The sequence below is a fragment of the Monodelphis domestica genome, chromosome 1 (assembly GCF_027887165.1).
Source record: "Monodelphis domestica isolate mMonDom1 chromosome 1, mMonDom1.pri, whole genome shotgun sequence".
NCBI classification, from domain to species: Eukaryota; Metazoa; Chordata; class Mammalia; order Didelphimorphia; family Didelphidae; genus Monodelphis; species Monodelphis domestica.
Window position 1 is genome coordinate 456,701,195 of NC_077227.1, and position 24,646 is coordinate 456,725,840.

Below are 24,646 nucleotides of genomic sequence, written 5' to 3' on the forward strand. Positions count from 1 at the left end.
ACAGGCAGTTATTAAGAGTTTATTACTTGGTGAGCTGTACCAGAAGAGGTTAAACAAATCTCTGATGTGGTCTCCTACTAAAGATAGCAGCTAACCCTAGATGGATGGATAGATTGTTTGGGTCAACAGCTGGAAAGTAGCATATTTAAGGTAAGGTTAATATGAAGTGTACACTTGAAGCCATATAATCAATGATACCATTATTTGACTCCATCGTGGGATGTTTCAGAAAGGCCCTTTTCAGATGTTCAGATTGAAAACCATCTACTAGGACAGACACAATTTTCACATTTTTCTTCTTTAATTAAAAAGTAATGTTCTTATTTTATTAACAACACAAGAGTTTCAAAGAGAAAAAAAAAACACTATATAACAGAAACAAGTTGGAACATAAAAAGCTGCCACCTAAGGGACTTTGAGTTTTCTAAACCATGTTCAAACAGCTGCAGGCACTGGCACAACTAGAGGTCTCAACCCTCTGGCCCTCCCAAACCCTAGAAGCTTTGGCTCAGAGGGATGGAATGAGCATGTCCCCAAGGAAAGAGCAGTTTCCTTTGGTGCCAACAGAGAGCAGAAGCCAGATGCTCTCCTACCAACAATTTCATTCAGGCTCAAAACTTGGGAACTGAAGGTTGGGTGTCCACACCAAGATGTACTGCAGCTGCTAGAACATCTGCCCTCAAATTATCCCTTGCTCACAACTCCTCTCCTCAAAAAACCAAACAAGTGGGTTGAGATGAACATTCTGTTTCTCCAAGCTAATTGGCTTAAAAAAAAATCTTGAGAAAATGGAATTCTAGGGCCAGTTCTAGAGTTGAATTAGCCTAAGTTATATAACATAGGCTCCTTCCCCATCCTCCACCTGGGAGAGCTTCTAGGCCAGTCACAGGAGGGGGACCAGGAGATGGGCATCCAATCTGGGCTAAACTGTTAGTGAGTGGAGCTATTTGGTCTGTAAGAATGGCTAAATTAAATGCAAAAACCCTGAAGAGTTGAAATGGCCTTGCTAATAATAAGCTTTCATGGTTACACTGTAGCCAATGCCTTCCCCAAACCCTGTGTCGGGGAGGAGGGAAGATTTTATTAAACCCCAAATTGGCCTCTCTCCTAGTTTTTGCCTTCTTTTCTGGAAGGAGGCGACTTCAGTGACAGTTATCTACTTAATCCCAGTTTGCCAGTTGTTTTTTTGATTCCCTCTTGAGTAGGTTTTGAAGAATATCAGTTTGTGCTATGTTAAATTGGCAAGCTTTCCTTTCAATGCTGCATCCTCCTAAAGAGGCTGGTGACTGAATGAGAAGAGGCAATGGCTCTGGACCATGATAAACAAATATCATTCCAAACTAAGTGGAGCAGAAACATATTTCAGCTGCCTTAAGGAAGGGACAAACCCAGGCCTCAACTTCTTCATCACCTGAGACCAAGGAATGCAGACACCCTAACATAAGCTTTATAAACCTTGAAGCCTATCAAACTCTGCCCTTGGAGGGAGATCAGTAACAAAGCTGGGTGTGGGAAGGAAAGGTGGCGATATGGGCTCATGACATTCAATATGGATGTGGTCAGGTGGCTGGAACACCCTTGGAAAAACTCTAAGAATGTGGTAAATGGGAGGAGAAGGGAGGAGTGGGGATGAAGAGAGAGTGGGATTGATAGATTGGCATCAGTAATGCCTCTGGTAGGATCCCAGAGGGGCTTGGGATCGTCCCACCTGTGCTGTGGTTTGACTCACCAGGTGAGAAAGGGCAGGGCCACTCTGGATCAGGGTGTCCAGGGCTTTCTGTACACTTGGATTATCAAAGTTGATATATGTGGAGGACACTGGCCTTTGGCCAGCAACATTGCTTGCAGGTGCCAGGCGATTGGAGGACTGGCCGAAGAGCCCTTGAGATGGCGCCCCGGGCCTGGGGCCTACGTTGCAGGCAGAGCCTCCCTGTCCCAAGATACTTGGAGGCTGGTTGCCTGAGGCCTGTGATCTTTGTTGAGACTGGTTGTTAGCCATGGTGGCAAAATTCTGGTTCTGTGTGCCTGCAGGGGGAGCTGTGGCAGGGGTAGGACTGCTGTTGGCCACAACAGCTGCAGCAGCAGTGGCGGCACCACTATTAAAGAGGCTGAGGATTTTGGCCTGAAGCTCCTGCTGTGGGGTGGGGGCTGATGCTGGAGCTGGTGTAGCCGGAGGGAGTGCCTGACTGCTCTGGAGAGGCTGGGGGCTAGGCAGGCTGGACTGGGATTTCAGTGAAGTGCCCGAAGTTGCCCCAAGGGGTTGTCGGGAAATAGTAGCTGAAAAGACAGAAAACAAAGGGCTCTAGCTCAAGACCTAGGCAAGGGCGGGGTGCCGAGAGGCAAAGGGAGGGGAGTGTGGGGTACACATAACACTTTTATTATTCATCTACAAATGTTATGGTTCAAGTTTCCCCAAAGGATTAGCCCACTTTGTCATGTTTAGAAAGCACCCCAGTTCCCACAAAAAATTACTGAAGTGGGCCCAAGAAGTTGACAGCCTTAGCCCCATCCTCTATCACAGGATTATAGGATTCAGAGTTGGCAGGGACCTTAGAGATCATCTAAGTTCAACCTGCTCATTTTACAAATGAAGAAAACTGAGGTCCAGAGAAATTAAGTGACTTGTATGAGGTCACAATGGGAATAAATAATAGAAATGGGATTCCAAATCCAGTACTCTTTCCACTATACCACATTGTCTCTTCAAAAACATTAAACGAAGGATTGGAATTGATGGTTATATACCAAGCAAACCTCTCTTTTCCATCAGGAATATATGTAGATGAGTAAGGAGAGTGGGTTTGGCAGGAGAACCATTTACACTACAACCACAATAATGTAAATGAAAGCAACCTTGAAAGACTTCAGAACTCTGATCAATGCAGTGATCAATCATGACTTCAGAAGAACAATGGTGAAGCCTGTCTCCACCTCTTGGCAGAGATAGTGGACTAGAGGTGTGAAATGAGGAATACATTTTCAGACATAGCCAATGTGCTTTGTTTCGCTTAACTATACAGGATGACCCATCCCCCCAGAATATGGGTCAGTGCCACCCTTCCCATCTGAGTTGGGAGATTAGCAATGTAGAGTCAGAACTTCACCTTGGCCCTGCTGCACAGCTCACCTGGCAGAAGGTCCCCGCTGCTCCTTATAAGTCGTTCCTTCCGCTCACGTAAATAGTTAATGATCTTGTCTGTTTCTTCGGCAGTGAGGTACCTGTTATCAGCCAGTAAATTGAGGAGGCTCTGGATGGCAGGTGGGTGGCCCCCTCGTACCCCCTCCTCCACAGGGGTTGCTGCTGCTCGTTCCCTTTCCTGCATAATGGCCTCATCTGCCATCTTGGCTGCCTGCCTGGCGATTTCCTCTCGTTCCTTCTCCCGAGATTCAGTCTTGTAGCGTTCATAGTTCCTTGCTACCAGCACCATGGCATCTGCTTGGGGCATGTTACGATGCTCTGCGAGAAAGAACGACACACGCACTTGAGCTATTTCCTCCTACTGACAGTTCTGAGTAGTTTCAGGGCTGGTTTCCACCTTGTCTTTCCTGACCCTAAACCAACAAGAAAATCATTATAGTGATGGGAAAGACAAAGAGCAAAGAGAGACCAGGAAACGGTGAATGGTAACTTTGGTTGGGAATAAGTAACTTTGCAAGAAATTGGGTTTCAATATCTCTTATAGCTCAAAAGTTAATGGTAAAAGCCAAAGTTATATAAATAACTTCTTTCCCCATCCCCACTAATTTCACATAGACACAGTTGCACTATCAATGAGAGCAAATAGAAGGAAGGCAGGACCTCTTTCTAGGGGCTTCTATATCTGTAGGGGATTAGAAGCAGAATGTTCTGTCCCCATATCCTTTAAAATGTCTATTCTTCCCAGCTCCTACTCAGAATGTCAGTCTCCTCCTGCCACTAGTCCATGTGTTGAGTCAAATGTCTGACTCCTTTCAGTAGGCCTAACTCTTAGAGATTAACCTAACACACTCATCCCTCCTTATGTGGCTTTGTGGGACCAAAATAGTTCTTTAGAAAGTAGGTAGAGAGGCTCCACCATTCAATTGTAAGAAAAATAAAAAGAGCTAATATTTCTTTAACATTTCAATTTACAAAGTGCTTTCTTCCAGTCTAGAAGGTAGGTTGGGCAGGGATTCAAAGCCAAAAAACACCTTTTAAAGCACTTTCTCTGTGAGGGGCTATACACTAAATACTGAAGATACAATGATGCAACATAGACTCTTCTCCCAATGAGACATATTTTTGGAAATGGTCAATATGGGAACCTGTGCTTCATGATTATGTGTATTTGGGAGGGGAACATATAACAAAATTTGATTAAAAACAACTAAAATAGATTCTGTTCTCAAGAGGCTTCTGATCTATTGGTGGACAAGCACAAAGTGCAAAGGAAAAGTTCAGGTAATGTCTTGGAAGGGAAAGACATAAATCCTGCCTTCCTAACCATCTTATCCTTACTCACTCTCCTTGAAAACAGTAGTCTCTTCTTTCTTTCCCATCTTTCCTTCAGATCCAATTCTAGCTCCATCTCTCTTACTAAGCCTTCTCCTACTGTTCTAGTCAACATCAATCTTCCTTTTTCTTGACCTCCAATAAGCTCGATTGAATAAATAACAAGAAACTATATTAAGTACCCAATTAAGTACCAAAGTACTTAGGTTCTTGGGGTGGGGTAGGGGGTAGAGGAGTAAGGTTTAGATGGTCCCTGTCTTCATTGAACTTAGTTTGGTAGAAGAAAGCCAAATATACACTATTAAAAAATAAAAGTAATGGAACTACAAAACAAAATTTTGTGTGAATTCTGAGGGGAAGATCATTAGTAACTGAGAGAACCAAGAAAGGTTAAGGCCAGAGGTTAAATGTCTTGGCTCCTCATCATACAGTTAAAGTTGGAGCTGGGATTCAAATCCAGTGCTCTTTTCATTACACCATGATACTTCTTAAATGTAGTGCTGTGCATTATGGGGAGTATTTGATTAAAAGATAAAATGTCCAATCAGCAGAATTCCTTCCTGGAGACAGGCTCCTGTGAATTATTGGCATAAATGAAGATGATATTCTGAAGGGGAGGAGAAAAGTTTTGCCTAGTACACCATAAAGTTTCATATTTAAAACAAAGAACATCAGAGTACATAAAATGTCAAAGCTAGAATAGGGACCATCTAGAGCAATTCTCTCATTACAGATAAAGAAAAAAATAGGCCAGAGAAGAATGTGATTTATCCAGAATTACATAGTTAAGTGGCAGAGCTGGAATTAGAGTTGGCCCTAGATCTCCTAATTACTAGTTTGGGGCACTCTAAATTATTTTTCAATACCACAATGAGTCCACAATATAGAAGTAAGGTACAGCTCACTAAGCTTGTATACTATATCCTTTCCCCACCTACCTATCATCCAAAGGACTAAAGAACTTAGTGTTGCCCTCTTCCCACATATATCATGTAATTACCCAGCAAACTACTAAAGTCAGGGTTTTGCTGGCCATATTTCAGAATTAGAGTCCATTATCATTGTCTCTTAAGTTCCTTTCCCTTCTACTTCTGATTTTGATTGCAAATGTCTATGAAGGATAAGGGACAGAGGGATAAAAGAAGTCATTATGATTGGGACTATAACTTCTAACTGATAGCCATGAGGCTTCATACCTTGTGGAGTCCCAAACATGATATTAACTGTACAGGAGCGATGAACTTGGTGCTGCTGGGTGATGACAATGGCAAAGGGAGATCCACCTCTTCCAACATCCTCCAGGGCCTGTGTCAGTGACATCTCTGTGTTTAGGAAAATTAGGTCTACCACCATGCCCAAGTCTCGAACTTTCCTCCCCACGGACTCAGCATAGTCTCTGTGGAAATAATGATGGCCTTGGTTAACACATTCTTATGAACTACAAATCTATAAAGACTTTGCTCTAGAATTGGTTCTAATTCCCACCTCTCCCTTTATTCCTGAGGGAAGTCAATCTTGCTCAAATGCAAATGATAAGATTTTTTTTTTAATGGAAAAGGGCCTACCTTCTCACATTATAGACAGGGAACTTGAGACTATCACAAAGGGAATTTGAGGCAGAGCTGGGACTCAAACTCAAGCCTCCTGGTTCCCACTCTACCTTCCACGATTTTCCAGGCACCATTTTCTTTGGTCAAAAGAAAGCTGTCTATACTTTAAAAAGTGAACATTTTTAATAGTGCAGGACAAAGTCTACCTACTGCTCAATGTCTCTATACCTACCTCTTTTTGTCACTGTTTTGGAATGAATTCTTTAATCTCAAACTATAAGGCAGTCAAATAACATGGCAACGACCAAATTTATATCCCACCACGTTCTTTCTTTTCAGCTCCACAGTAGACACTCAACCTTTTGATGAACAGAATGTTAAATAGAGGTGAGCACAGCACAGCAGTGAACTCTCTTGCTTTGGTAACACTGAAGACTAGCAGCTTTGCAAGGTCATGGCCCTTTACAAAGAAGTCTTTGTTCTCTGCTGAGCTCAGTGCTGGATGCTTACTGAGCGCAGGAGGTACTGCCTGAGCAGTGTGGCAGAATGTGTTGGGGATCTCAGGATTGGCATACCATCACCAGTATCTATACAGCCCATGTCCCTTATGGCACTAATTCTGAGTAGGAGTTTAGATTTCTTCCTAATAGATGAGGAACTGGTCCATATTTGGGAGAAATCTCCATAGGGCCTCTTACTTTGTCTGCTTGTTGACCACGATCACAGAGCAATCTACAGGCCTTTCAGCATCGAAGCGCCTTTGGATTTCCTCAAAATACTGACGATACAGCTCTTCTCTACGCCGCTCCTCACGCTTCAGACGTTCTGCAAGGACAGTCAAAGAATAGCTGAAGAATGACCATTAAGAGTCATTCTACTACTTCCTCTCTAAATTGCCCAAAGATCTTAAAACAGACTAAATTACTTGTGTCCAGACACTATTAACTTCTTTATACTATGTGTACCAAACACATATTAACGCATTGAGGCCCCTTTCTTCTTCCAACCCCCAATAAGTAGCTATTAAACTTCTTGTTCTGCTGGACATGGGATAGGAATGAATTTTACTAAAGAAAAGTGATACTCAACCTTTAGCACGAGACTGATTTTCTGGGCCTGGGGGAGCTCGTCCATCAAAATGTTCTCTGTAACGATCAAAATAAGTGTCATCCTTCCTTCTGTAATACTCTTCCATGCGCAAATAACGGTCATATGATTCTTCTCTCCTGCAAAGTAAATAAATATACACTGAGAGTTAAGCAAACAAATAAGAGTAGCTGGGACACTGCTGGGTTTTTAAAGGCAGTGTCCCCATTTGCCAGAGTGCCTGCCAGAGCACAGAAAGAACACAATGCCCATAAGAACTCTTTAGTAAGAGTTAGCTAGAAGACGCAAGGGAGAGAGTCCTGGACCTGGAGTCAGGAAGACCTGGGCACTTACTAGCTGTGTGACCTTGCCTCAGTTTTCTCATCTGTAAAATGGGGATAACAATATCACCTATCTCCCAGGGTTGTTGTGATTATCAAACAAGATATTTGTAAAGCTCCTGGAACATTTTAAAAGGTTATATAAATGCTAACTATCATCATCTGTGCTGCATTCCCCACCAATAAAAAGCAGCAATATAGCTGTTACTCCTGTTATTTTGCCCAAACTACCTACTTTCTACAATATAATTTGTACCCAGTGTTTTTTCCACACATAAACATAAATGACTTATTTCAATCACAATGAGTGTATCTTCATTAATTTACTATTCAAGTATTCAGTGCATGCCTACTACTACAAAGGACAATAAAGTAAGAGTTCCTGCTTTCATAGTGGTTACAACAAACACTATGTTAAGAACAAACATCTTTATCTTATTCCTGGTTTCTAGAGTGTGAGGCTTATGTACACTACCCTCCTTAGGCTTTATATAGAGTATGGATCTTACCAGTATCATACAAAATTGCCACATACCTATTATAGACAGGATCCCGTGAATCCCTCACTTCTTGGTATCTGTCATACATAGGGTCTCGTGGGACATCCCGAATATTACGTAGATCTCTCATATCCCTGGGATCTCTCAGCTCTCGAGGATCTCCAAGGTCCCTGAGATCTCTTATATCCCGAGGATCCCGCATGTCTCTGGCATCTCTGGGATCCCTCATATCCCTGGGATCCCGCATGTCTCTAGAATCCCTGGGGTCCCGCATGTCTCTAGAATCCCTGGGGTCCCGCATGTCTCTAGAATCCCTGGGGTCCCGCATGTCTCTGGCATCCCTGGGGTCCCGCATGTCTCTGGAGTCTCGGGCATCTCGGCCATTCCTGCCATCCCTGGGTTCTCTCCTTGGGCTGCCTCGAACTGGGGACCGATCCCGTCTTGCATCCCGACCATCTCCAAAACCATATGGATCCCTGTGGGGAAGGGAGCAGGAAAGTACTGTGATGAAAAAGACAGCAATGGCCCTTCAACTCTTATATACCTGGTATAGCCAAACTGACACCTCCCAATAAAGTCTACTCTCCAAAGCAGAGCAAACAAACAAGAGTAGCTAGGACACTGCTGGATTTTTAAAGACAGTCTCCCCATTTGATCACATATATAGTCCAAAGAGTTCTGAAAGAGCAAAGAAAAAAACAAAATGCCCATAGTAAGAACTGTATGGCTCTCCAGTAGGAGCCTCACAAGGGAAAGAAAGGGACAAACTGATAAGAAGTCACATATTACAAAATAATGAGTTTTTATAAAATAATTTATGCCCAACGGCATATCATGAAAAAAACAATTTTTTGAGTGATGACTGTCTTCAGCTTTTAGAAAATGATGGTTAAAATGTCTGCCAATAAATTAAGCTAAACTGAAAGGAAAATGGACAACAAGGTATACTAGAACTACAAATACTAATTCTGTAGAATACTATGAGAAACATAAATTTATGTGCTGACTTAAAACAGACTTATGCAGTTTTCAGATAGGGATTTAATACAGAACACTAATCTCTATGCACTGACTAATATATTTATCATACCATAGAGACCATGAGGTGACTCCAAATAGATTTTCTTTAGAAGGGATTTCCTCCTGGATATGCAACCATCATCTTAAATTTAATACATCTAAACCTGAATTCATTACCTTTACCTCAATTCAAACCCACTTCCTTCCAGACTTTTCCATTTCATTGTCATTGGTCTCCCATTTATCGAGGTTCAAATTTCTTGGTGTCCGGTTTATTTAATTTTTCCTTTCCTCTTGACATTCTGTTACCCAATCGGATTGATCTTTCCTTTATGATTCTTTTTTTCTTTTAAAATGAAAACCATTACCTTTCATCTTAGAATCAGTGATGTATACTGATTCTAAGGCAGAAGAGTAGTAAGAGCTAAGCATTGAAGTTAAGTCACTTGCCTAGAGTCATACCATTAGAAGTCTGAGGCCACATTTAAACCTAGGGCCACTTGACTCTTATCCACTGAGCCACCTATCTACCCCCTTTGATTCCTTTCTTATCCATCTTTTCCCTTTGCCTTTCCACTGCCATCAACCTATTCAAGGCTCTTACTTTTCATGCTTGCACTACTGCAACAACTTGAACCAGTTTTAATTTTCCAACTGATTCTACACGTGAGACCAGATTAATCTTCTTGAAATATTCTGCCTCCATACATCACCACCTTTTCTAAAAACACCAGACTTCTTAACCTTGTAGTTAAGGATTTTTGCATTCTACTCCCTATCCTTTTAATTTTCTGAACCTCATGAACTCTTAGATAAAGCCAAACAGTTTTGCTTGTCACAACACATGCATTCCCACTTCTGCATTTTTGCTCAGGTTGTTTTCCCGGTCTGGGATATCTTTACCCACCCTTTCCCCTCAATGCCAAGTCTGTTTGTCTAATTCCTACTTTTCCCTTCTAGGCCCAGCTCAAAGCTCACCTTCCTCTAATAAAATGTTATCCAACCACCCTGTCATTAGTAATTTCTTCCTCTTCTGGATTCCTATAGTAAGATGGTGGTACTTAATCTCCAAACCATTCATTGATCACCTAGCACAGGTCCTTGTAATGTTATCTTTTAATATATGAGATCTATTTTATGCATTGGTAAGCCTATCAAAAGGCAAGAATGTCATACTTCTTCCTATCCCCAGCGCAGAGCTTAGCAGATACTTAAAAATATTTGCAGATAACATAACAGCTTTGGCAAGTAACTTTAATTTCATTCCATTGACATAGACTTATAGGGCAAAACTAAATTAAAATACCAAATGGGATACTAAGAAAAGCACTGGTCATTCATGTATTGAGGTTTGCTAGTGTTTTTTACGTAACCTGTTAATGCAAAAATAATAACAGAATGTTAGGGATTTGAATGAGGAAAGGCAAACATAAATGTTTTTCACAGAACATGTTTATGTATGTATGTGTGTATACACACATAATAGATACATATGTACACAGGCAGTTCTCATATTATGTTGTGAGGTATTGATAAAGAACAAAACATGGGCAAACATTCAAGGCCCAGCGGGAAGAGGCAATTTCAGAGTGTTTTGAAGCCATTATGGATTGACGGATAAACCCACCCTGGGGAATGTTTGGAAGCAGTTATTAGAGCTGGCAACAGCTCTTAGTGTTCCCGGCTGGCTCCCAGGACTCAGAGTGGTCACTAACCTGACAGACCACAGACCACAGACACACATATACAGAGCCAGTCAAGCAGCCAACCAATCAGTTTTAAGGCTCAGAAAAGCCTATGGGAGAGGGTAAAATTTTCATATTTTCGCAGTACTATTGCAAATAACTTTAGGAAAAAGGAAAAAAAAAACCTTATAATTTCTTTATCTTGATCTCAAGAAAAAAACCTCACTTACCTGTTAAGTCTCCTTCTCTGGAGGCTGACTTTTAGCCTAGATTCCCAAATAATGGGTTCAAGCTTCCAGTTTATGACAGATAAGACCTCCCCTTTAGCACAAGAGTTTTTAAAGTCCATCTGAGACAACCCTCTAATGCTTCCCTCAATTATTGCTGAGTAAAAAGGTAGAAAAGTTAATAGTTACAGGGGAAAGATAGAAAAGGAGAAAAGGAGTAGTGGGGGGTAATAGAAGGGAAGATATTACTCTAAAATGAAAAGGCAAGTAATTTTCTTCCCTTTGGAAGAAGAATAGCATGCAAGATTGCTCTTCTTATGGGGACAAAAAAGCTTTAGGTTCACTTTAAGACCCAAACAAACAAACAAAAAAAAAACAACCCACAACCCAGAACAAAATGGCCCCTGCTGCCACCCCCTACATCTTACTTGAAACGAGAACACTGATAACAATAAGAAAACTACAATGTTCAGGATTCAAAGTGCCACCAGAATAAAATCTTATGTGTGTGAGATTTGACCTTAGATAACAAGTGGTTCAAAAACAGATTTCTTAAGCATAATAAGGTTCACAACACCATCCCATGACACTAGAGGTGTTTTAGTAAAGGAAACAAATGCATCACCTCCTTTAGATACCAGGTTATTAAAGGCTAAAGAGAAACTGGTGACTATGAACTTTCAGGATTGAAATTGACAGACCAAATAAAGGCAAGTTAAAAAGAAATTGCTTCCAAAATTATGTCCCAAATTCCCTGATTCTCAAAAGAAAACACATACTTTCTGCCCAAGGGGAGCTGCCATGTCCATTATGAAGTAATGGGATTGATATGAGAGAAATCCAGGCCACAAGTCAAAAATGTCCCTTTTACTAAGAGGTAGGTATTTTCCATTCCTTTTTGTATTTTCCATTTGGGTGCCTAAAGACCCAGAATATAAAGTGAAACACTTATTTATGAATCTGAGAATACTGTTTGGATCTTCTTTTTGCTGAGAAATGAACCACTACCTCAGAAGTAGGATACTGTACCAAGGCCTTGTTCATATCCTGAAAGATTTCTGGGTCTTCATCCTTTTGGAAGGAGAGGGAGGGTGTAGAACCATTGTTTTATTACTTCTTACTGATCACCATCTTTTATATCATGTGTTCCTTTTTCTTGGGGAACTAGCTTTTCTTTCCTTATTCTCTGAAAGAATTCATCAGTTATTCAAGCTTTCAATCTGTCACATATACATACAATTTTCAGAATGGCTGTCTTCTGTGTGAGAGCCTGGCTGCATACTCCCATTAAAAACAAGGAATATAGATATGTCCATCCCTCAGGAAAGAGAACATGTGAAATCTTTTAAGCCCCTCAAATGTTGCAAATCAAGTCACAAGGACATTGATTTTTCTTCCGGGGAAGAAAATTGGTCTTCCTCCAAGCATTAATTTAAAATTTCTTGTTCTCTCAGCTGGATTCATCATTCCTAGTATAGATGATTTTCATTGAGGCCTGAATCTATATGACAAACCAGAAGTAAAAAACCATGAAGACTTCCTATAGATATGGCGGCCTCACACTCAAGAGATCTGGTGATGATAAAAGACAAGAATCTCATCGGTTGGAAAAACAACTTCAAGTTCCATAATTCTTGATGATGGATTAAACATGTTTTCCAAAAATTAAAGATGAAGTGATAGAGAAAATAATCCAAATATGATTAAAGGTTCTTTCTTCAAGTCATATGGAAATACTTGGGAAATAAGAAGTGCACCTGGCACCATGACAGTCCTTGCCTTTGTCTTGAATATTCAGGGAGTTAATGCCTAATCCTTGTTGTTTAGCCTTGCTATTCAACACCTTATCACACATGATATGATGTGCTAAATCCTAAATGGGAACCAAATGGCCTAGATCTATAAGAGCCCAATAATTTAATGATAATTGGGCACTGACTTGAATTTATTTCAAAGCAGAATTTCTCACGCAGTCATCTGAAGTTGTAGCTTCCCAGTCAAGATGATTAGAACACACCTTTACAAAAAGCAATTATGTACCTATGACTCATTCAGGTGAAATTACTTAAAGAAAGATGGGCTAGCAGTTGTCCAGTTCACATTAGACATTTGAAGTGGCGACAATCCTGTGAAAGTTTTTGTAATTACTGTAGTGTTTGTTTCACCATTTTAAAGAAAACAAGATAACCCTATAAAACAAGGATGCTCTGGCACTTAAATATCATAAAAAAAATTAAAATGAAAAAAAAATGAAGTCTTAACCTAAACAAATACTCTTAATTCAGCAGAAATAGCAAAAGGCACATCATTTTTATTATGGCAGAAAGTAGTAATCAAGGAGAAAGGATCCTGAGGAATATAAAATCCATGTGAGTACCAAATGGTATCTGTCAACATTTCAGTGTCTTCAGTGATAACCCTGGGCTTTAGTAGGAAGAAGGCATTTGAAGCAGGGATGATACCTGATACTTACCTTCAGGATAAATGACAAAATCCTTTCTGAGATTAACCATACACTAGAAACTCACAAACTTAATTTTCAAAAAGCACCTCCTTTTGCTGAGCAAGTGTTATAGGTAATGATGCCACATTTCTAACAATAAAATTTTATTTTGTCTGGAACTCCTATCTTAAGTAAAGATAAAAATATTGATCTAGTAATTAACATGTTCTGTTTTGAATGTTTTCTTTTAGTTTATCTTTAGGGATCACATTATTAATAATGATGAGATGCTCTATTCTTTGACTTTAGCATTCACTTTTTCTTTCTTTTTAGAGATTATGTTCAGAAAGGATTTTAGTGAATAAACACATCCCTCATTTTTTTCCAGCAAATATGCATGGTTGTTTAGAAATGCATCATATTATGACAGCCTGCTGGGGAACCCAGTGAGCAACATATTACCAAGAGGAAGACTAATTCTTAATGAAATCTGAATTAGCCCAGTTGTCCCTACTGTTTACTATCATAAAACAGCAGGCTAATTCGTACTCTTACCTCACCCCCCAAAATCTCATTTAAAACTCATTTCTTAGGAAGGTGACATTAAAAGAAATATAGTGGTTGGATATACACTCACATTTGGTAAGGGCATGGGGTTCATTTGAAAAGACAATTTCTAAATAACATTGCTTATAGTTTTGGTTATTTTTAAAAGATGTAAAACTATTTTCCCTCTACTGATGATGGTACATTTAAAGCTGGAATAAAAGGTATCTTCTTCACTGGTATTCTTGTATTTTGACCTGTATAGTTATTTCCCGGACACAGTCAATGTTTGTGGACTATTTACCACCAATGGGAAATGATAGAAGCATTTGGTTAAACATTCATTTACAACTTAACACATAGCATCCCCCTCAAACCATATTAATGTGAGGTACATTGTCTTCTGTCATTTCACCTACTGTTTTTTCTTGTAGGTAACACACACAGATACCATTACAGTGAATGTAAGCAGCACTTAGAGAGGAAAGGAAGGAAATCATATCTCCCTGTGACACAGTGTGAATGCTCTCTGTAGTATAATCAGTGATATTAAAAGGGTGAAACAATGCATCTCCTCTGTAAGCCACTCAGGTCAAAGAACATAAGCTGTACCCATTAGTGTTTCTTGAAAAATGGATAAATGTCACATCCACTTTCAATTTACCTGGACACCACATATTCAGTTTCCACTTGAACTCTTTGATTTTACCATACATAAATAGGATATACTCTGTATCCACTTGTATGTCAGAGGAAAACAAGATATGTAGGACTAATTTTTGTATTTACTTGGGTTATGAAGTATAGCAGGAAGAATACCGATGTGCCCATCTAACATCTGCAGCACAACTGTGAGAGGTGTAAGGTAAGAAAGAGAGCAGACATAAACTGGCTTTGCTGAAACTCAGCTGAGATTTTGTAGGGGTCTCAGATAATCTTTTATTTGTATGCTCTAAGATACAGAGAAGATACACAGTATATATCTTTCATTCATTCACTCTCAAAGCATTTATTAAGTGCCTATACATGCTGGATACTATGTCATATACTGTGACTATAAAGACAAAAACAAAAGTTTCTGTTCTCAAAGAGATTATATTTTATTTGGGGGGGGGCGGCGGCGGGGAAGGAACATGTAGACACAGAACTATAAAAATATATACAAAGTATTTCCTAAAGGAGGGCACTAGTAACTTGGGGTGGAAGTAATCAGGACAAACTTCTTAAAAATGTAATTTGAGCTGAGTTTTGAAGGATGCTAAGAATTCAACAAGGTAAAAATTGAGAAGAGTGCATTAGGCAAAGGGAACAATCTTTGCAAAGGCATGGGGCAGGAGGTAAATTGGTACACAAGCACACCAGACAGGTCAAATTGGCCAGAATATAAAGAGTATGTGAGAAAAGTAATGTGCTATAAGCCTGGAAAGCTGAAGCCATGCTATAAAGAATTTTCAAAGTTAAAGTGTGGAATTTTTTTCATCCACGAAGAAAGATGGAGTCATGGGAAGTTCTTGAGCAGAGCATTGACATGGCCAGACTTAAGCTTTAGGATTATTGCTTTGTAGCAGAGGGCAGACTGGAAAGGAGAGCGGCTGGAGATTGGGAGACCAATTAGGAGATATTATTCTACTTCAGGGGAGAGATTGGTAGCTCCATACATGGAGAAAAATGGGGAGAGAATGTGAGGAATACAAGAGAGATTATGGGTATAAAGTCTACAAGAAATGGTAACAGCATGGCTGTGAGAGAAAGTGGTGACAATGAATCTGAGTTGTAAACCTGAGTGACTGAAAGGATAGTAGCACTGTCAAAAGAAATTGGGAAGCTAGGAAGAGGGAAGAGTATGTGAGGAAAGATAATGAATTTGGTTTTAGACAAAGTGTGCTGGAGATGCCTTTGGGAAATCTAACTGGAGATTTGAAAAAAGCGGTTGGTGATGCAGGCCTAAAGTTCAGAAGAGATAGTGGAGTTGGATATATGGATATGGGAGTTATCTACATAGAAGTGACAGCTAAACCCATGGGAGCTGATGAGATCATCAAATAAGGATGGAGAGAGAAGTAGGCCCAGGATAATGCTCTGGGATACAGAGAAACACAGGATATAAGACAAAGATAAGATATTGTTTCATTAAAGAGACTGAGGACAAGCAGTTTTCAGGTGGGAGGAGAACAAGGAGAAGGCATAGTCACAAAACCGATGCAGGAGTGTGCATAGTTGAATATTGAGGAGAGGTTAAGAAGAACTGAAAGCTATTGGCTTTGGCAATTAATAGATAATTGTTAATTTGGAGAGCACAATTTCCACTGAGTGAGGAGATTGGAAACTGGATTATAAAAGGTTGAGAGGTATGTGGTAAGAAAAGGAGACAATGAATACAAAGAGTTTTTTTTAAGTTGGGAATTTGACTACAAAAAGGACAAATGTAGGATGGTAGTTTGAGGAGGGAGGAGGATCAAACAAAGGTCTTTTTAAAAAGGCTTAAGTGGAAAAAGAGAAATGAAAGGCTAGGGAGACAGAAAGCATGAGCAAGCTCCTGGAGGAGGAAGGGGATGGGATTAAGGATAGAAACAGAGGGGCTGGCATTTGTTAGGAAAAGGACCATCTACTTCTTTTTCTTTAAGATGAAAGAAGAAAAGAAGACAGTAGGAAAAGATATTGAAGTGATCTATATTGTAGAATTGTGGTGAGGTTAAAAGGTTGCAACAAATGGACTTAATTTTTTTAGTTCAAGGTTCTCTACAGAGAAAAGGGTTTTTTTGTTTGTTAAGGTTGGAGTGCCTTGTATACATGATTTGAGGAAAGAAGATAAAATTTGGGAACAGACTATATGAGGATTAGGATAGAGTCACCTAGAAAAGATTGATGAGCATGGTAATGGTCCAGTTGAACCTGGATAACATAAATCTGTAGTAGAACTATTCAGTAGAGTTGTATGATTTCATTAATATTCAGCAACAAGTATTTGGGAGAGAAGGTGGATGGTAGTAGTAAACTTGAACTGGGGTCAAAAGAGGATTAGGCATAGAAGGATAAAGGTAAAGGAACTCAATGGTAAAGGAGAGTATCAAGATGGACTAGCTAACTATATGGTCAAGATTTTGAAATAAGGAAAGGCCAAAGCAGTGATGAGGCCATAGGAAAAAAGGGGTAGAGTGACTAGCTGATGAATAACAGGTTTAAGACATGCAAGACACTAGGAGAGATGGAAGATAGGCAAACATGGTGGTACAGAAGAACATCAGTGTTAATCTGAACAAGCAGTAATATATAAAGTATTTCTTAAACTGTGAAGTATAACAGACAAAATACCAATGTACCTTCCTAGATCAGTAGTATTAGTAGTGTATTTGCTAACACTTGGCATTCAAACCACAAGGGTGTCCAGAAGATCTGAGAGTAGCAAAGTAGTTGTAGTTACACTGTCACTTTATTTTGCAGCACAATCAAAATGGAAAAAGCATAACCATGCACCCAGAGTGTTCTTGAAATGTATAGCATGGGGCCATATAGAATCTCCGTGTTCTCCAATGTAGTACATCTGACACTTACATAGGAACGTGCGCACACACAAACTACATAGCAGTCATTTCATCTGTGAAGTGAAGCTGACAACATACAGAAGCTTCTATCCCAAAATAGTATGTTGAATGTAACTGTTCAGTTAAGCTAAGGTACACAATGTAGTGTGACCTGTGTTGCTAAACTGTACAGACAAGGATACACTGTATCCTTTTCTACCTTGTGATACAAGTGGTATTCAGTTTACTAGAGTAAACTTGTATTTTAGCTTCAGTCCAAAGCCAAAAATTGATATTGAGTATTCACTTAATTCCTTTAGGATCACCAGGCATGAAACATATATCTGCAATCCACATCAAAACTGAAAATGCAGCCTGCACTTGTGAACTGTAGGGATAGAGAAGATACGATATATCTTCCCTTTGTGCAAGGGATAACAAAATTAAGGTTTCTCCCTTTGACAGAGATAGGAACACATTTGTGTCCTGAAGAGTCACATCAAGACCATATCATTTGCATATGCCCAGAGGAGAGAGAGTGGGGAAAAAGCCCTTTATTTCCAAAAGAGGTTTTGACAGGGCTGGTAGATTTCATTTCCAAGTTGGTAACCCAAATGTACATGGAATAAAAGGTGTGACAAAGGGATAGCACCCTCTTAAGCAGCGCTTTTCATAAAACCAGTCTGTACTGGCAGCCTTTAAGAATGAAGAGATGAAACAGTGATAACTGCGCGGCAAGGCAGCATGGGACACACTGAAGACCTCAAGCAATCCTTATAGATGCAGAGGTTTGCCAGTGATACATGAGCCACGGACAAACAATAGTTTGTCCTCTTCGAATCCCGTGCAACATTTGTTGCACGCTGAACTTCGCTGCTGGGTTTGGCACCGGACACAGAAAGCTTCCTCTGCATCTCCTGATGTTTAAAAAAAGCAGCAAGGCCCTTCACACATGGTTCATGTTCTTATTGTTCACTTGAGCGCCTCTGATTTGTTGGGGGGAAAGGGAAGAAGAGACACTTGGTGGATGAAGTTTGGCTTAACTCCCCAAAGCCCGACTCTCCCAGGGTAACTCGCTGCTTCAGGGTACTTTACCTTCGTGCTGGGCTGGGTCTTGCTGGAGCCGTATTCATATTTCTTCTTTCCGCTGCCTTATTAATATCTGAAAAGAATAATCAACCCATCTGTTCAATGCTATGGAATAAAAACAAGATCATCAGCACATTTCAAATGAGAGCAACAACAAAAAAATACAATTGCCAAACAGATGGTGCAAGAAAAATCCATTCAGCAGACACAATGCCACTTGGGCAATTTTTATTAAGGCAGTACAATGTCATGACTTGATAAGGAATGGCCCTCAGATTTACAATGAACACAAATCTTGGGCAAAAGTGATTCTTTAATGATTAACACTGTGGCAAGTCTTGAAGCCAGGATTCCCCAAGAATTGAATTTAACCCCTTTCACCAGTTCTTGGATGGACTGGTTTAAAGGGCCTTTGATGTCTTTAACAGGGTAAAAAAGAACAAAAGGCCAAGCTATTTTTTGTTACTGAGAAATGATGGTTGACCAGAATCAGCTAAAAACTTACAATGTTTTAGGAGGCAAGTAGCCTAGCTTGTTAGGTCATTCTTTGTTTTATGTTGCTTTACCATTGAATAGGAATTCTGATAATGAGATGTCAGAAATATAGTTGTATGGCCTAATTGCTAAATGGAATACTACTATGACCTTCTATAATTCAACACCATTTACAGTCAAGAATGAAAAGGCCCAGATGCAGGACTTGCTTCCAATTTAAGTGCATTTGGTAAATCAAACCCAAGTACTGTGATAAATATTATCAATTATAATAGTGAAATAATTAACTTCACCAAAAATGTTCCTTTAAGTAAATTTTCATCAAAAGAACCTGACACACAGTACATAAAAGTACAAAAAGGAGAATGACATCGAATCATGAAGTTATGGACATACTAACATGATCTGCCAAAAACTGCCTGGCAACAAATAGATAATGAAAACAATGGAGAAGCTGAGAAGGGATGAGGTACCAGAAGACATGTATCCAACGAAATGTTAACAGAACTGGTAGTTTGCTTATATCTAGGACACCTGGTTCACAAATTTCAATCATGTAAGAAAGTTTTGTTTTCCTCAACCCAAAAGGGGATAATTAAAAGTATATTATCAAATATTTTGAAGCAATCACGGAGCTATGATGCTTAAAAGGTAAATATTAGATTTCTTTAAAAATTCCTATCCAAATTCTTTGAATTGAGATAAATAAGGAGAAACTTAAGTGTTATAACCCAAAGTCTTAATTAACATCCTATAGAGAAAGTAGCTAACTTTATATTGTGCTCTCCAGGTCAATTCAACATACATTATTTAAATTTGATCTTCAAATAGGAATTTCAAATTAGGAAGCTTTTCCCACTAAGTCTAACAAAAAAGGTCAGTAGACCTTTGATTAAAAAAAAGAAGACAATAGAGAAACTTAACAGAAGCACATTTCACCAAACAAAAGGTATGCTTTTCATTTAGCATAAGCCTAGCTGTAATTGGTCTTAAAAAAAAAATACAGGATACATTTTCTCAATAGTTCCGAAGTGATGAGATTCTGGACCATGGCTCTATAAACTGCAACCTTCAGGTCTTCTTATTTTTAGATTTGAATACTGTTACATTTTTTAGGGAAAACATGCCACCAAAATAATTTAGTTGTTTAGGAACAATGACCTAAAGATGGGTAGGTCTGTCTGTTCAGTCATTTTGTGCCAAGTAAGGATAAGAATCTAATCTAATCATCTTTCTCAACATTTCATTATAGTTTTAAAAATATTTTTGCAGTTTTGAGAGCATTTATAAAACATCTATTATAAAAATCAAGGCTATATCCTGCAGTAGGCAACTAAAATTTCTGATTTTATGAATATTTAGATGATGAGCTGATAAAAATAGTGTTAACATTTGCTTTCCATTCAAATACAGGTATTTCTATTCGCTATAGGATACCCCCTATTGATATCAATTTTATAGAATCATAGAATCTGAGTTGGAAAGGATCTTTAGGGTTATCTGGTCCAAACTCTTACCTGCTACAGAACTAGTGAGAAAATGCATTTTACATAGGAGTCCCTTCTATAATATCTTTGACAAGTAGCTGTCCAACTGCTGATCATTTCCAGTGGCTCCATCCCTGATAGGTCCCTCCACCCTCCATCTCTGGCCCATTAGGACAGTTGCCCACCACTCACCTATCCCTACCTTATATTCGGAAAGCAACTTTCCTTTCCTGAGTGGCTCCTGGGGCTTCCTAGGATCTTCTGCACCAGTAGGCCGTTTGTGCACAGAGCACCTACAGGGTGCATCACCATTGTTGAGAGGTAGGGCCAGGGGGCAGGGATGAGAACTGCTGTTTTATAGGCAGACACACAGAGGTTCAGAAGGAGTCAACAGAGCTCAAGCCTGGGAGTCAGGAAACCTGTGTTCTGGCTAGCTCTTCCACCAACCAGCTGTATGGAACATTGCATTGCAAAATTTTCCCCACTGCCCACTGTTGTTGGGTGGAAAAAAATGGAAAGAAGTGTGTTATATGGCCTAAATGCAAAAATATTTCTAGTGAAATTGAAATAAACAAATATCTTGAGGGATACTAAAATTAAAAAAAAAACTGTTTTTAAGGTTAAACATTTAAGTGTTCTTAATGTTTTGCACCTTTAAATCACTTGAACAGCAATTTACCTTTGAGTGTGAGTGTGTATTTTTAAACATTTTCTTTTACATAAAAAGGCAATATATCAGGCAGTTAACAAGTGTCAAGCCACTTCCCTTCCTTGAGACTCAGTTTCTTTATCTGCAAAACAAAGGGATTAGACTATATTTTTAAGGTCCCTTCTCAATCAATGTAAGATACTTGGATTTGCCCCCAAATTTAGGAAATATGTTTGGATGGTCTGGTTTAATAGGCATTTCTTCTGTAAAACCTCTAAAACAACATTCTATATATTTCATTTTAGTGATCATAGATAAGTAACCTTTTAAAAGTGGTATATTAAGTCTTAATTTAGACACCCTAATTTGAGGTTTCCTGTGTTTAGAATAGCCCATGCTCTACACCCTGCTGGAAATTTTACCAAGAGCAGGAAGATACACTTATTTTTTTTTGTCTGAAGAGGATGGACAAATCAAGTATGACCTTCTTTCTACCCAGCTGGATTGAAGAATTCTTTTTTCCCACAGTTAAGAGTAGAGAGGATCTGTAGTTAGGAGTAAAAAAAAACAACACACACACACACACTGAACTTTTAGATAATCTATAGGTTTTTAAGTGGAAGAAGGATGAATAAGTCATGAAAAGTAAAATCAGTTTAAGAGAACTGACTCTAATATGGCATGATTCAGAAGCCGTCAAGCTCCATCTTCCATTCCTCTCCAAAATCTCTCTCCTACATTGCTTTTAATTCCACTAAAGGTTCATTAATAAAGTTATTTTTTAAAATGCAAATAATTATGGGAGTCTTTTTTTTTTTACTTTTAAGCCCTTTTCTTCTGTCTTAGAATCAATACTGCATATTGGTTCTATGGCAGAAAAGTGGTAAGGACTAGAATGGGGGTTAAGTGACCTGCCCACGGTCAAATGGCTAGGAAGCATCTGAGGCTAAATTTGAACCCAAGGCCTCCTATCTCTAAGCCTGGTTCTTAGGCCACTGAGCCATCTAGCTGCCCCTTAGTTAAAGAGTCTTAATGTGAATTCCTTTAATCAAATGCCTTAAAAATCTAACATCTATCTAGGCCAGGATAGTTTAATTGAGGAAGTTTAAAGCAAGGGAGAAGAGAGAAATAAAAGAATTGTCTATTTTGAAGTACTCACAGAAAAAGCAAATCATAGTGGGATGTGTCAAGATTAGCATAAAGATACTGGGCAAACTGTGTCTAGTTAGAAGAGAATTCCATGTTTATCCCATTACCTTTACTCCTATCAACTGTTCCCAGAACAAGCAGGTTGCCATTCTCTCCATAACAAACTGAAATGCTTATTTCTATAATTTACTAAATGGTCTAACAATAGTATTGTTGTTGTTTAGTCATGTCCAACTCTTCATCCAACCCCATTTAGGATTTTCTTGGTAAGATAGATACTAAAGGAGTTTGCTATTTCCTTCTCCAGCTCATTTCAAAAATGAGGAAAAAGTGTTAAATGACTTGCCCAGGGTCATACAGCTAGTAAGTGTCTGAGTCCAGATTTGAAATCAGGAAGATGCATCTTCCTGACTCCAGGTCTGGCACCTCATCCATTGTGCCATTTACTTCCACTCAAAACCATTATACGAGTTTGAACACATTGAGGCTTGGCTTAAATATATGTATGTTTTCAAGTGACCTTTTGGAAACCAAGGTAAAGTGTTTTTAAACAAGAGAAAACATATCAATTAAAGAAATGCCACACAGAAATATAAAATACGAAATAATTTAAAAGATCAACTTAATTGAAAGAGATGAGCGCTAGCAGTCCACAAAAGAAAAAGGTGAAAACTGATAGATTCAATACTAAAAGTTTTATTTTTGATTACTGTTCTAGATAAGTTTGATACAATGGTCCCTAGATAAACTTGCACGTGAAAAATGTATATTGCATGAAGTAGCAAGTATGAGAGCTGCTTAACTTACCTATCCAGTTGCCTTCAAAGGCAACACTTTCCCTTGCAAAATCTGGACTTCTTCATTTATAAGGCATAAACTCCTAAGCAATGAAACACACTGAGGGCAGGAATTATTAGTAGTACTGTGAGACTAGGAATTAATACCCAGAGACAGCATCACCACTTATCCATTGTTAAGATTCCTAGGGATAATATAAATAGAATAATTATAAGATTACCCCAAAAGGCTCATTAGGAAAGAATGAAATTTTAGTAATCAAAAATTATTCAATTCAGATAAGATGATAAGATGTCATCACTTAAAAAAGAAAAGTCTAATAATAATGTCAAAACATGGACTATCAGCTTTTGAGCTCCCAAATAAGGGGGGCAAGGGATGACATCCAAAGATTATTACTTTCCTTCTATTCTTTTCAGAAAAGGGAAAAAACAAACAAACCCTAGTTCATTCTATAATTAGATATATCTATTCAATGTACTTGTATAACAATATACCACATCTTCTTTCACTTTTTGATACAGTCCTTTATGTATAATACCTGGCATACTACTACTGCTGCTGCTGTTACTGCTATTACTTACTAGTATTACTAACACTTGAGGTATAGATTCCCTTACACTTGGAAAACTCCATCACCAACAACTTGCCTTTTCTCTTACAAAATAATATATCTACTTTCAATTCGATAAAAATACAATCATTCCTGGAAAGAGTAATGACGAAAAGTACTCTTTGCTATTCCTGAGAGGTCTTAGGGGATACTGATTTGTCTAGATTGTACAACGATAAGCTCCAATATCTATATCCATAAGGACCCCCATTGTCAAAACAGGGTACAATCCATATTATTTAGTTAAATCTACCACCTCTATTGCTCCATTATATAATCGCGCTGCCCCTTTCCTTGCTATTGAGATTTTATTAACTTAAAACAATCTAAAAAATTCTTTATTAGCATTCTATTATTATATTATCTTGCTTTCCTAATGAAAATAGTGTTGGGCTGAAAATGAGGACATCTAATATCCAGCCAGCTCTATGATCCTGGTTAAGCTGTTAATGTCTTTGTACACCTTATTTTTTCAATCAGTAAAATGTGGATAATATTATCTGTCCCATATCATAGCATAAATGATTGGAAAAAGACAGATTGATATGGCACACTTTCATTCCTTTGGAAAAATAAAGGAGGCTTAATTTAAAGAGTAAAATGCTTACCATAAAAAAAGAAAAAGATAGTTTTTATTAAATATTTATTATTTAAATAAATATTTAAATAAAATAAATATAATTTAATTAATACAATAAATATTCAAATAAAATATTTATTTATTAAATTAAACAAATATTTAAATAAAATATTTGAATAAAAATATAGTTTTTATTAAAATATTCAGTGACTGGTTAGATAGAGGTACTTGCAGACCCAGGTAAAATAATTTATAATGATCATATCAGTAGCCCTAACAAGGAAGTAGTAGCAATGGAAGAACACTAAATTTATAAGTCATTTACTACCCTCTGTGATTTCAGGCATGTCATTTCAGCACTTTAGGATTCTGCATTCTCATCTATGAGGGAGGTAG

General features: G+C 38.6%; 1 protein-coding gene across 10 annotated transcripts in view; it reads right to left on the reverse strand.

Annotated features, from left to right (window-relative positions):
- Positions 1–282: 282 nt before the first annotated feature.
- The window catches only part of NCOA5 (nuclear receptor coactivator 5), a 29,831-nt gene continuing 5,467 nt past the window's right edge, over positions 283–24,646 (reverse strand). For 2 of the 10 annotated variants that reach the window (XM_007474927.3, XM_056812357.1), the window contains exons 2-9: positions 20,664–20,952; positions 18,486–18,552; positions 7,984–8,424; positions 7,111–7,247; positions 6,720–6,846; positions 5,668–5,867; positions 3,128–3,457; positions 283–2,277 (exon numbers count right to left, since the gene is read on the reverse strand). In XM_007474927.3, coding sequence (XP_007474989.1) covers positions 1,661–2,277; positions 3,128–3,457; positions 5,668–5,867; positions 6,720–6,846; positions 7,111–7,247; positions 7,984–8,424; positions 18,486–18,523 — 1,890 coding nt within the window. In that variant the 5' untranslated portion in view covers positions 18,524–18,552; positions 20,664–20,952 and the 3' untranslated portion in view covers positions 283–1,660. Of the gene's footprint in view, positions 3,458–5,667; positions 5,868–6,719; positions 6,847–7,110; positions 7,248–7,983; positions 8,425–18,485; positions 18,553–20,653; positions 20,953–21,140; positions 21,253–24,646 lie in introns of those variants that run through there. The other 8 variants (XM_016426745.2, XM_056812358.1, XM_016426746.2 and 5 more) reach the window with 8 other exon arrangements.